A 13,475-nucleotide genomic window follows, 5' to 3' on the forward strand; every position below is an offset into this window, starting at 1 on the left:
AACTGTGTCTCCCCCCTCTCCCTCTCTGTTTGGGGAACCGCCCACAAAGTCTACATGGTGAGAAAGCCCACTTTCCTCCTCATGAGTTGAGAAGATAGATGGCTAAGTGTGGTCAAAGAGGATCCAGGAAAGATGGAGGTGGCCCAAAAGCATGTGACAGATGCAGGAAGGATGCCCAAATTGGGCTGTCACTGCTAGGCACTGCCAGGGATGGATCTTTAGGAGCCCTCAGATTTTCAGCCTGGTCTGCTATTGGGTTTAATATCACTCAAGCTTATTCAATCATGGGCACAAGAACATATTATTCTTTCAATGTGAAGATTGCACAATAATTAAAAAGAATTTAAAAGAAGGATTTTTTTTTTTATCTCCTGTGCTCAGAGGGATTATTGGCTATTTTGTGGATTTTCTGTAGGCTATAATTTATTTTAATATCACAGAAAATCTGTTCTGTGCTATTAGAACATTATCTTATTTTATTATACCCAGCTGTTGCACTGTGAGATGGACTCAGCCCAAGAGGACAGGTCTACTCAGCTGTCCAGCGTTTCCTACCGCTGACCACACTGTCCCACATTCTCCATCACTGCTATGGGGGACACCCCTCTCCTACTTTGGGCTCTCTGCCTGGAAGGAGGAACAGTTACTTCACACCAAGATGTGTCTGTGCAGAGGGAGGAGGGGGGATCTGAAGCACGTCTGCCCCATACGTAAGCAGGAACCAGAGGCAACAATATCACCAAACATGATACCGTCTCTGCTGTATGCTGCAACAGCATTTCTCATAAATGCTTTCTTATAAATGCTGCTTTCCAGGGTTCCCCTGTGCACTCGCTTAATGAGACTTCTGAGGTCTCATTTTGGCCACTGGCTGAATATTTAAAATTGCTTTCACAGATCCAAGGGAAAGGATTATTTTTTTTCTCAAATAGTTGCCTTGACTCACATTCAACCATGATCATTCAGTGCAGTAAAAATTTGTGTCTTTCTTTCAATATATGCAGTAACACACCTATAGAAATGCATCGATTTGTCTACACACAAATACATTCCTACAAACACATATTTGATTAAGAATTTATATAACTTCAAGCTTCACGAAATTTTGGATCAATGCCTTTATTTTGCCTTTATAAATAAATAAACTCAATTAAACAGTACTTACAGCAAACCATCCAGGAGAATAATCTTCCTGAAGCTTCACTTTCCAATTTTTACCTGCTACGTGCATCTAGGGAATCAGTTACTCCCTAAAGGATACTTATTAGAGTTTGTGCTACCAAACATCTTACCTTTCCCACCCACCAACGGAAGAGAAGAATTACAGGGACACGTATTCAGAAAAACTATCATTCTTCAAACCTCTTACAATTTGCTGTAATAAATTAAATAATAAATAAAATAAAACAAAGCCCAGCAGGCAAGGAGCATTTGAATCAAGACTGGATCTGCATGAAGACTGGCATCTTGACTTCATAGGATCCATAAATCAGGTTCCCCGAACATACGTAGCATTTTGCATGACTGTATAGGGCATTAACTTTAATGCCTTAAGATGTGAACATAGTGGTCAGGTTACGGTTGCGGTGGCAACTATAATTTTGCATGTCCTGACCAATATGCAGCTGGAAAAATAATAACAAGTAAAGAACAATCACGTCACTCCATTCCTTTCAGCAGGTTTTATAGAGTTTTTAATGAGAACAATCAGCCACCGGAATAATCTCCCCAGGGAAGAGGTGGATTCCCCAACATTGGACACTTTTAAGATTTGGCTGGACAGGGTGCTGGGTCATCTTTTCTAGATCATATTTTTGCCAAGAAAGGTTGAGCCAGATGATCCTTGAGGTCCCTTCCAATCTGATATTCTATTTTATGAGTCTATTCTAATCTAAAGCTAACTGATCTCCTGGCATCAAACCTCTCATTGAAGTCTGCAGAGATTTATACACACACATATCACATACATAGTATTTTGCATTACTGTTTGTGAAAGATTACAGACAAGCATATATATATACATATATATATACACATATATCTTTACACTCTTAATCATGTTATATATGTGCACAGTTACACATGCATTTAATTATATTTTATATATACACACACATGCCTGTACATATGAAGCTGAATATACGTACAAAACTATATCATACACACTCTGATTACGTATAGTATTTATTCATTGACAAAGTTCAATGTAAAAAGAGGAAAAAAAAAAGCTCTATTTGTATATATGTCTAAATGGTAACCACAGTCTAACGGAGCTGAAGAACACAGAGCACACGTGTTACGGTCCGATTTGGATAAGAGGAAGGCTCCTTTGTGTTCTAGCCAACCTTGGACGAGTCTGGGAAGAATTTCTCACTTGGCTACGCAATCCTTTGGGATAAATGCCCTACAATTCAGTCCTTTATATGCAAGCAAACTTTGAGACAAAATTTCCCACAATTCAGTCTCTCACAACATGATCCATCTTGAAAGTCAGGATAGAAATTTCATAAAAACTCCTCATGCTTCCTGTTACAAAACTGCACTTGTAGCATGATCTCACCTAGCCTACGAGCCCAGCTCCCATGGAAGGGGGCATAGGACCGCTCTTTGGTGTATTTCAGAGTAGACAAAACTCCCGTCAAGAATAGGAAAACAGCCCCATGAGAACAGAAAATTAGAGAATAATTAAAGAAGTCTTACATATGTCTTTTTTTTTTTTCCCTGAGTCCTGTATCTTCCGCCTCCAAAGATGTTATACATCTGTATTTGAAAACCATCTCACTGACTTCAGTGTAGGCAGTGGGGAAGCACCACGCTCTTCAGCATCGTTAGTGGGGTGAGAAAACAGCCCTTTTTTAGCAATGCAGTTAACTGTCAAAGACATCAACTTACCTGTTTGGTACTTTTCTGCCCAACAGGAAGCAAAGCTTTGGATTTCTCTGCTATTTTCTGTAAAAATGGGAAAAAAAAAAAAGAGGGAAAATAGCTGAGAAAATAGAGTAAAAATATTTAGAGAAGGAATCATATGAAGCTATTTCTTCTGCTTTTTAAAGAAAAGGACACAGATAAAACTTATTATCTAGAAAAAGAAAGGGAGTACAACTGCATTGAAAAGTTTGGTCTTGCAGGAACTAGAAGTCTTCAAAGATTTTGGAATGACAAGGGTACCAAATCTGAAACACGCATTTAAAAAAAATGACAGCTAGGACGTGGATAAGTAGCAATTTACCGCTCAGATTGGTTTCCTGACGCAACTGGGCATTCACAAACTGCAGTGGCTAATTTTGGCACTTCTGAATTGATGACAGATTTTTTTTTTTTAATAAAAACCTTACATTTACAGTTCAGACGGATTGTACTCTTGAACATTTAATAAAAAGAATTAAAAAGGTGTTTGCGTATGGGGGTGGAGCCCTTTACCTGAATGGCTCCAGCTTCTCATTTAAGTTATAAAATCATTGCGTTTAAAGACCTCACACTTTGGTTTTCGAATAGAACAGAGAAATAATTAAAAATACAAGACAGTGCCAGAGATAGCGCGATGCTATTACATAATGTACATGCTGTTGAAGTGCAATTTTACGTGCTTTTATCTCCTTATTTATTTATTTTTCAACCATAGCCCACAAGTGTTGGGAAATCAATCAGTAGAGTGTTTCTAACAGAGACACATTATTAAGTGCATGTTGCCAGCCAGATTTCATTACACCTGTATAATTACAATATATTCTTCCCTTGTGATGCAGGCATGGGTCAAACTCACTAAAGCAGTATAAGAAAGCAACCAGAGTTTTGTTTGCATAGGATTCAATTAATCGAGATATATGCTCCAACTTGTTACCTCAGGGGAGAGAAGCAGTTTGAGGATGGTAAATTTAAATCATTACTACAATGTTTAAAAGCAAAGCAAATCTGCTCATCAGCAGAGCCTCCCTGGGGTAAAGTGGGAGAGCAAGAAGCAAATGAAAGAGCTGGAGTTCAGGTTTTGTTTGTTTTAATAAACAGCTTGATCTTGGTGACAGGTCCAACCCACAAGATGAGTTCGGAAACCTTTTGGCAAAGCCACACGACATAGCAGAGTCATGAGGCGGGTTAACATTTAAATCAGCAATGTTGCCCACACATTTTCTGTAAGCACAAAAGGTGAAAGAGGCACTGTGCAATCACTGCTCCTTCTCCCCTGGAAGTGGAGACAGACAAAAATAATGTCACGGCAAAGCCAAAGGTACCACTGAAGGTCCACACTGCCAAAAGCTTTTTTTTTTTCTTTTTCCTTTTCCATTGCTGCTGAATTGTTCTGCAGTTGCATGAGTGTGTATATTCCAACGCAATGCTACACTGCTTAACTGATAAAGTAAGAAAAGCGGGAGGAAACTACATGTAAGCAGCTCTGTGGAGATGCTCCAAGCTCCCGTAACATGTTCCCAAACTCATGTATGGAAGAGTGGAAGCAAGCAAGATCCTTACTTTCTGCACAGCTCCATATCTCTGGATGGCATCTGATAGCTGGTTCTTCAGCCTGTCCAGCTGAAGTTGCTCTTGCTGTTTTGGAAAAACAGAAGCCCAGTTAGCAGGACTGTAGAGATAAACCAAGTGGTTTCATACACATGCAAAATAAGACAAGATTGCCACTCTGGAGAGCAGATCTAATGGTCCAGCACTCATTCTGCAAAAACCTGGAATTTCAGAAAGGCCTCTGCATTTCAGTCCTTTGAGGTTAGTTTGAAAGGAAGCCCTTAAACAGGCATGTACTATTTTAAATCAGTCTCCTGTCTTGTGTCACACCGGTCCACTTACATCAGTATCTTTGCTCCTGAAATACTATCAATTTGCTCAGTTGGGCATTCTGACTCAAATAGCTCTAGTAGCACCTGGAGAGTCAAGGGAAGTCAGAGAAACTACCACAGTGCACCTTGTTGACTGCTAAACAATAAGAAAATAGAATTAAAAAAAAAAAAAAGAACTGAAAATTTTGTCCGTGTGTGTGTATGCAAAGCAATACATAGAATAATAGATTGGAAAGGAATTACTATAAAGCTCTAAACTAACAGAAGGCTTTTCATGATGTGAAAAATTTTATGGGAGGAAAGTTTGTAGTGCTACCCAGATCCCCAAGAGGAACTTACCAACCACCAGTTGGTAAGCCAGTACCCACCAGAACTATTTATTCGATATAAGGGAGGAGGGCTACAGGCTTTATATCAAAATTTGTAGGTTTAGTTACTTAAACTGCACACTCTTAGGAAAGAAGAGTTAAAAAAAATTAAATCTGTTAAATTAATTGGCCAGGGAGCAGAAAAAGTTATTATGTGATGCCAATAGAGAGTGGCAAGTTTCTTCCTATTACCATAATTGTGTGTCTATTTCTTCAGGCTTTAAACATTCTCCCTTTAACTTAGCAATTTTTCTCCCCATGACAGTAAAAGCTGTCCTGCTGACAGTCCCCACTGGACACTACATAGGATTCAAGGGCAAATAATGACATTCTTGTGTGGCACTATAATTGGATTTAATTGACCTTGCCTGATTTCCCTTTGGACCCAATTTATGTCACAAAAGGGAGTCAAGAGATCAGCACAAAGCAGCTCTGATTCCCACATCTCCAAGAAAGCAACTTCTGTTTCATCAAGCTTTGATGTAATTATTCTCAGAGTATGGAAGAAAAAGGAAAAAAGAATAGTTCCACCACTGATCAAAGCAACATGTTAACAAAAATCAAAGTATTAAGCTTGGCGCCTGCATAAGGTTGCTGTCTACATATGGAGAACAGTCATTCCAAGCTGCCCTCCCCATCCTCTCGAGTAGATGATCACCCATTCATTTTTTTTGAGTGAGCTGAGTTGCACATGGTCCTCCATTGGTTACAAAGTCACCTGGGGTGACTCAGTTCTTAAATCCTTATCTCAGAGGCCTTTTGGCAAGTGACATAAATCCAGGCTATAAAAACCAATTGGACAGAGATGAGTTGTATGTTTAGAGCAGGCCTTTTTTTTTTTTTTTTCCAGGTGGAAGGACAGTCAGAACAGAGTTGAGGTAATATAGGACTTCGGAGAACGACACAAAGTGAGCGAGGGTAAAACTCCCATTTAGATAAGTTCCTGACCCAGAAAATATATGGATGCTGGAAGTAAGAATGCAACAGAAAACTGCTAGGCAGAATCAAGTAGGAAAGAATTGTCTTAATTCTCATTTCAATTGTTGAATCACCTGTTATGCATGTGAAACTTCTCAACTCTCAAACCAGCTGGAGTTTGCTCCCCACAGTAACTTTCTGTTCTTCCCCAAGATGTATACCACAAGCCAAAGTCAGCAGGAACATACGGGGTATAAAGGTCTTTGTGGAAAGGCCGGAAACCTTCCATTTGTCCAGTTATTGCACTGGGGACCAGTGGATGGGGATCATTCATACCGCTGTGACAATGGTGCATGTATGAGTTGAACCTGCTGATGACAGAGGTCTATACATACAAAAGATAGGGTTGCTGTAGAGTAAGTAATAATTCAAAGTCCTGCTTTGATCTGGCCACAGCCTGTAATTATCTATATCTCCACTGCTGCCTTTGCAGCATCATACAGCACTGAATGAATGTCATATCCAGACACATTCCACTCCTTTGTACTTTCCAGACACTTCAACACACTTCCAAACTCATCTGCATCCAGCGCACGCACTGCACAAGTCAGTCTTTAACCAATGCCAAACTCTTATGGATCCAGGTGATTCTTGTAGTGCTTTTACCCAAACTGAGTGAGGTGCTGAGACAGGTGTGATCTAGTCAAGGCTTTGTTGATGAGTTCTTGATTTCCAATTCCACATGATCCAGTTCTGGGAGAAGAACTGGTTTCTGTAGTAGTTTTACCATTGGTCATTTATAAATGCAAGCTGTGCTTATTGTGTAACAAGAAAGGAAGTTGTAGAAAGTCATGGAACACCACAGCTTCAAAGGATCCACTACCACAGCTTTTTTCAATATTCCTCCCTCCATAAAACCCAGCACTCTTCCCCCAGTAGCATCTTGACTGACACGTACCCTGGATGAGCCTCTGACAGCCTCAGATAGCTGCTTGATGGCTTTGGTGCTAGTCGTGATGGTTTTATTAGTCTCCTGCTGGGTTGCATGCCTGCAGAAGAGAGGAGATGATGAGAATTGCAATTGAAATTAATTGCATAATGAGACACTTAGATAAATTTATCAAGCTGCAGAGCAATTGAGACAACACAACACACAGCACACAGAGCCACAGTAGGAATATGCAAGTCCAAGGTCTGAAACAGCAATGGCAGCCAGAAGGCTGTTGGAAATACTAGCGAGGAGCTGCCCAAAGTGTTCTTCCTGTGATCAGCACAAAGACAATGGTTGTGGACCTGCAAAGTCTATGGGGGAGGATAAGGTGAAAATAGGGAGTGCGCAGGTAATGAGGCCATCACAGACGGTTGGTATTGCAACTAAAATTGCTGAAAGAAAAGGTTGTACAGCAAAAAGAGATCAAAATGGGAAGTTATCTGATGGCTTGCCCAGGAAAATTTTGTGTTCAGAAGAGAAATTTGAAGACACAGAAGTTGACCAGGACTCAATTTACTTACCGTGATCATCTACCTGCTAACGATATAGTATCTCCAGGAAAGCACCGTGAACGCAAAGGTGCAGGACTGCATTACAAGTACTGAAATAGGCAGACAGGGAGCCAAAAGAGTCCCCTGTCCAGTCATGGTTGTCCCTCTCCTTTACACACCAAGTTCCAGTATTATTATTTATTATAAGTACTGGTTGCTGGCTTCGCTGTTCAGGACCACACAAAACAGGGGGAAGAGACAGAAATGCTGTCCAAAGGTATTTATTACTTCAATCGAGTAGTTCGCAACAACAGGACATTTTCAGCCCTGAGTCAATGCCCAAGGTGACCAGGGCATTTTCAGGCTCTAAGCTTCTCCAAGGAGCACTTCACATCTTTTTATTCTGAAAAGGGTGGTTTTCCATAATGCTTCAGTCAAAAGTTCTAGGGAAGCTCAAGAAACACTTGCAGAAAAATGATCTTTTTTCTCCCTTAGCAGATACACAGTTATATTGAAAAGACTTGTTTATCAGTGCTCTGTTTTTCAGGGTGGATGAGACGTGTAGTGACTGGAAGTTCTTTGATTAAAAAACGTTAAGATGACTATTTATGGCCCCTCTGACCTAAAGACCCATGGCCTGTCACGGCTCTTCAGCTCGCTCCTTCTCCTCTGTCAGTACAGAGACCAGTTCTTTCAAGACTTACGTCAACTCTTTCAGCACCTCCTTTGAAGAACAAGGCCAGCCCCCAAACAGGTCTTTACCAAACACAACCTTAACTACAAAAAAAATCTCAATTTATTTGACCTCTCAACAAGCACTCCGCTGACTGGGATTTCCACCTGGTCAGGGTAGACGCACATAGACACCACGAACTGCAATATCCACCTCTATAGCAAAGTTTCGCAGTTTTGATCCACTTAAGTAAGATCTCTGTGCAGATTGCTCAGGTGGGAAGGCTGTCTAGGATGAAAATACACTTAATTTTATGCATTATACCTACCAGGTATACAAGAGAAAACTTAGCATACCATGAAGGTAACATCTCTTAGCTGCAGTAATTCAGATATATGTTAAGAGTTGAACAAGCGAACAGAAGGCATGGACTCCTTTGGCACCAGACAGGAAAGAGAAATAATCTCACATGAAGACAAGACTGGATCTGATAAGTAGTTATTCCGAGTTAAATTAAGATACCATTTCTGTATCCATTCATCAAAATGCACTTCATTTATTTATGATCCCCAGACCCACTGCAGAAGCTGACTAATTACATCACCTGTAATTTGAGATGGAAGAGGGCGTATCTACCACAGACAGATATTCCACGCTGCCGTTGCAAGAGAGGGAGCTGGGAATTGAATCCTGCCGCATCGCCTGCCTTGAGGAGTACACAGTTAGGCTGATCTCCAACCTTTTAATCGACTAAATCTTGCCACCAAGCGCATGACTTTCATAAACAGCAGTTTCAAGACTGAGGCTTCCACAACTAATTCCTGCTAATGCAATGCAAGGCGCTGGAGTTGACATCCAGTCATTTTGCAGACCTCATTAAATTATCTGCCCGCAGAACGAGCTAGGGATTTACATACCAGCAATTCCCCATCCCCAAAGTAAAATGCCTTGTTAGGCTTATGCATTTGATCTATCCCAATCTCTAAAGTTAAAAAAAGTCTCCTTCATTTGCATTCTAATGTAAATTTTATGTTAGATATCTTATGTAATAAATCCACGCCACACACAAACTTTGCACCAAACCGCTGCGAAACAATTGGGAGCGGGAGTACAAAAAAATAACAGTTCTGCCTTCCACCTCTTAATTCAAAAAGCACTTTAACCAACATGCTGGTGCTTGATTTTGGCACTTCCCACTATGTTGTCAGCACAATTAACTTCTTATTCTTCAGCCTCAGAGATATGCTCGGGAATCAGACAATTATTATATTTAATTTACATTAAATGCTATTAAGATCTTCATTAAAAAAAAAAGAGGCCTTGAAACTCCACTCCTTGCAGCATTTTATTTTAATTTGTAATGGTAACAAGATATGTCACTATTATTATTATTATTATTATGAGCTTTCTTTATATACTTCTAACCATGGAAGTGTGGAAGTTAATTAAAGGGGTGTCTCTGATGAATAAAATTTGCTTCTAAAAAAGTCCTCCACACAATAGTAAGTTAAATACTTAGTCTGTGGAGATAGCGAGTAACTAAAATACAAATGTTGTAAAAGACTTATCTGTCTACAGCGCTCCTCTGAAAATAAGCACTCTAAGAGTAAAAACAAAAAGGCCAGCTCTTAGGAAGAATAACATCTCTCGCTGTGCATTTATGTATGCACAAAGATGGCAAAGACAATGGACTAAATAAAACAAGAGATGCCACACTGCTGCCTAAGAGTTTCCTACGGCTGTTGTTTTCTTTACAAGAGAAGTATAGTCCACCGAATCCATCGTCCCCAGTGTGCAGCTGCTTACAGTTTGCTCTTCAAATGATCATATCTGTAATTTATTTATCCAGTCTTAAAACGAGCAGAGCGAAGAGGCAGACGCAACGAATGCTGTTTCCCTTCTCCGCAGGGAGAGAATGAAGGAGCTTAACTACTCTTTCCACCGTTTCTTTGAGACACTTGATGAATGACCAAGTCAACCAAAAAATAATCAGACCTCAAATGCAACAGCGGAGATCGACAAGGGAAAGACTTCACCCTGCCTCCCCATGCCTGCCGCCACTCACTATAATCCCAAAGAGATTTGTTTTCTAGTTCCAGCCGGAGAAAGGCATTTCCATTCGTAATACAGGATATGGCTTATTTTACTTTCGTCTGATCCCTAATATAAGAGCAATAATAAGATTTTCAGGTGCAGATCAAGGATATCTTTACTGTACTGGCTTAAACTTCATTAGAGTTCATATCCCCTTTGGCACAGCACAACTGCATAGCGATGGAGTAGTTTTATGCATTTAAGAGGATAAAGGTGGTCAGACAGGTTTCACTACAGCCAAGCCAGGTAGCATAGTATAACTTAAATTGTATACTTGTCTTTTGCACAGCAGCTTACCACTTGCTGCAGTTTTCTTGTACAAAAAAAAGAGGTAAAAATTACAGTGTGCAGAGCAGTGAACAGAGCTGCATGATCTGTGGCTTAAGCAGAAATAGGTTAAGTGTCTGCATTTGCATATATTCCGTTGTTGTTGGAGACATAAATATGTAAGGCTGCATCAAGTATGCATAAGGAAATTGTTCACACCATAATACGTTAGCCAATCTCTTCCCTGTCTTAGAGCTGGATTTTGTGAAGGACTGATGTCCGTGGGAGCTGATAAAAGGTCTCAGCAAACTTTAAATACATGTATATAAAACTTTATGTGTTGGCCACAGGCACTGGGATACTTAGTCCTTGAGACTCCTGTTTCCCTTTCATCACCTAATCAAGGTGCTTAGCTCCAGAGCAAATCAAACAATGGTCCTTCATGGTCTGTGGAGAGGAGTACCTCCAAAGGTGCTGCAGAGAAGTCCACCCTTCAGCAGTAAGCCATGACTTTTGGGTGTCTCCTACACAGCCCAGATGATCCTACAGCAGAACTAAGGATATTTCCAGAAATGAGTGATCCAGGCTGATGGGTTCAACAGTTGTGTAAGCAAACACTTATCTGTAGGATGGAAACTTGTGCTGCATTAGACCGTTATAACTTACTGCCCATAGACACCTCCCTGCCTTGTCCTCAAGGGCCACTGGTTTGCTTCCACATACAGTACATCCCTTCGGATGAACAGAGTGAGCATCTCTCATCTGTAAGTATTTCTTGCAGATGTAAATAAAGCAGCAAGATGAGCTAGGCAGAAAGGTTGTTTCACTGAGCCCTAAAGCATCTTTACTGTATCGTTACAGTCACCAAAGGAAGAAAAGCTAAATCTACTCATTCTGGCTCCAAACTAACACTCACAACTTTTCTTTTTTTAAATTTTTTTTTTCCCTTTTGACTTTCAGACCTGACTGTGTTGAGAAATTATCTACAACAAAGCAAAATGAGAGCTCTAATTCTGGTCCATCAGCAAACCCCTTTGCATAGGCATAAATCATCCAGCAAAGGAGAAAAACGGACCACTACTTCCAAGTTTCAAGACACATAATATTCTATAATAAAAGCATCATAGATTTCCAATTTGCCTGTCAGTTGAAAGTATTAGGAAATGTGGTGCTATTTTTCTTTAGGGAGCTTAGGGGATGGTCTATGGCTGTGTGGAAAGAGAAGGTGAGGTATTTCAAACCCACCTGGCACAGGTGCTGTGTCATCTCTAGAGACAAAAACAGCTATTGGCTAGCAGCTATGTTGTTCAGCAGTTGTGGAATAAAACACATGAATTGTAGTCAGATAGCAGTGCTCACAAATTTCACCACAAAAATGCAAGCAGGGCAATATACAGCAATGCAAACTCTAGCAAAATTTTCCACCTTTTTTTTTTTTTCGCATTCTTTCTTAAAAATAAATAGTAAAAAATAAATAATTAAATTAAAAATGAAATTTTTAAAAATCATTTAAAAAATGAAAAATAAGGAGAATATTTGCTCCCCTTCAGAACTTGACCAGTCTTTGCAAGCAGCTAGTTACTCATTGAACTGCTACCAGAAATTCAGGATTGTGTTTTTCAACTAAATTATCTCCAGAACAGTACATAAGACCCCCTCTTAACCCCGTATCACCTACAGATGAGTTCAACATCACCTCAGACTCCATCTGTCAAGTCATTACTGACAGCTCAGAGAGCACTCAAAAGCAGACCCCATGGGAAGCAGCTTATCAATGTCGCTGCCATTAGTCACCCCTCAAGTAACATTTCCTTCTCCCACCCACACTATTCCCAAGTAAGTTTTAATTTTACAAGTTTCACTTTATTCCCTAATAAAAGAGCCCCTTGGATCCTTCGTAAATGCCTTGCTAGCACTAAGCTATATTACACCTCCCTCTCTCTCATTACCCAGTAAGCCTCTTAGCTTATCAGAGACAGAAATTAATTTAATTTGCCATCATTTCATTGGGATGAACCCTGGTGCCTACTGATCACAATAGTCTTTCCCCCCGCCCCAGGTGCTTTCTTCTTAAACTGCTTACTTCTTTTTCACTGCTCTTGCAACTTAGATTATACAGAAGTCGACCATCTTCTGCATGTTTCTGCCAAAAGCAAACAGGAGGACCAGCCTGAGGACCTCAGCTGCTCTCCGTGAGCTCTTAATATTCACCAGAATTTCTAGTATTGCCCCGATAATCCTTTTAGTGCCCTAAGATAAATGGCATCAAACCGTGACTACTCTGATTGCTTTGCCTATTTTTTAATTCTGTTTCTTTCACATTTCTGCATTAATGAGTGGACCACAGCTTAACATCTGTGACAGAAAGGTTATTGGGATGTATCCCTACAGCAATTCTCAGCAACACAGTCAAAGGTGCCTGTAACAACAGCAGAAAGAAACTAAGTGACATACAACCTACATATAGTCGCCATGCCTTTCTTCCAGTAATTTATTACAGATCTTTGCTGAAGCTTGGGTCAATTTTAGTTGGAGTTAAGAGCACCGCTTCACACTTCATCAGGGTTTCTGTCATTGTTGGATTTTTTTTTTTAAATAATATCACATGCTGCCATGTTATCAACAATATGGCAATACAACCCCCTCACTGCATGCACCAATCCTAACCGATAAAGCAATCTGGATAGATTGTATGAGTGAGCATGGGTGCACAACTGTGCAAGAACATGTCCTACACGCACACATTTCTGTAGGAAAGACAGGGACAAATGGACAGGAGATAAATTGCATTGCAGATTAATTTAGCCTATTATCCTTCCCACACTTGCTCTCTTGGTTTTAGCGTTTAACGTGGGTTAATACTCAGTATGGCACTGTGAAAAGTAA

At 40.2% G+C, this 13,475-nt stretch overlaps 1 protein-coding gene across 7 annotated transcripts in view; it reads right to left on the minus strand.

The window, feature by feature from the left end:
• Nucleotides 1–13,475, minus strand: part of TSNARE1 (t-SNARE domain containing 1) — a 490,264-nt gene that overhangs the window by 261,779 nt on the left and 215,010 nt on the right. For all 7 annotated transcript variants that reach the window (XM_086741344.1, XM_086741345.1, XM_086741338.1 and 4 more), the window contains 3 exons: nt 7,032–7,122; nt 4,468–4,542; nt 2,893–2,949 (listed from right to left, as the gene is read on the minus strand). In XM_086741344.1, coding sequence (XP_086597470.1) covers nt 2,893–2,949; nt 4,468–4,542; nt 7,032–7,122 — 223 coding nt within the window. The remainder of the gene's footprint in view (nt 1–2,892; nt 2,950–4,467; nt 4,543–7,031; nt 7,123–13,475) is intronic.

The sequence above is a fragment of the Chlamydotis macqueenii genome, chromosome 2 (assembly GCF_036417535.1).
Source record: "Chlamydotis macqueenii isolate bChlMac1 chromosome 2, bChlMac1.mat, whole genome shotgun sequence".
Taxonomy (NCBI): domain Eukaryota; kingdom Metazoa; phylum Chordata; class Aves; order Otidiformes; family Otididae; genus Chlamydotis; species Chlamydotis macqueenii.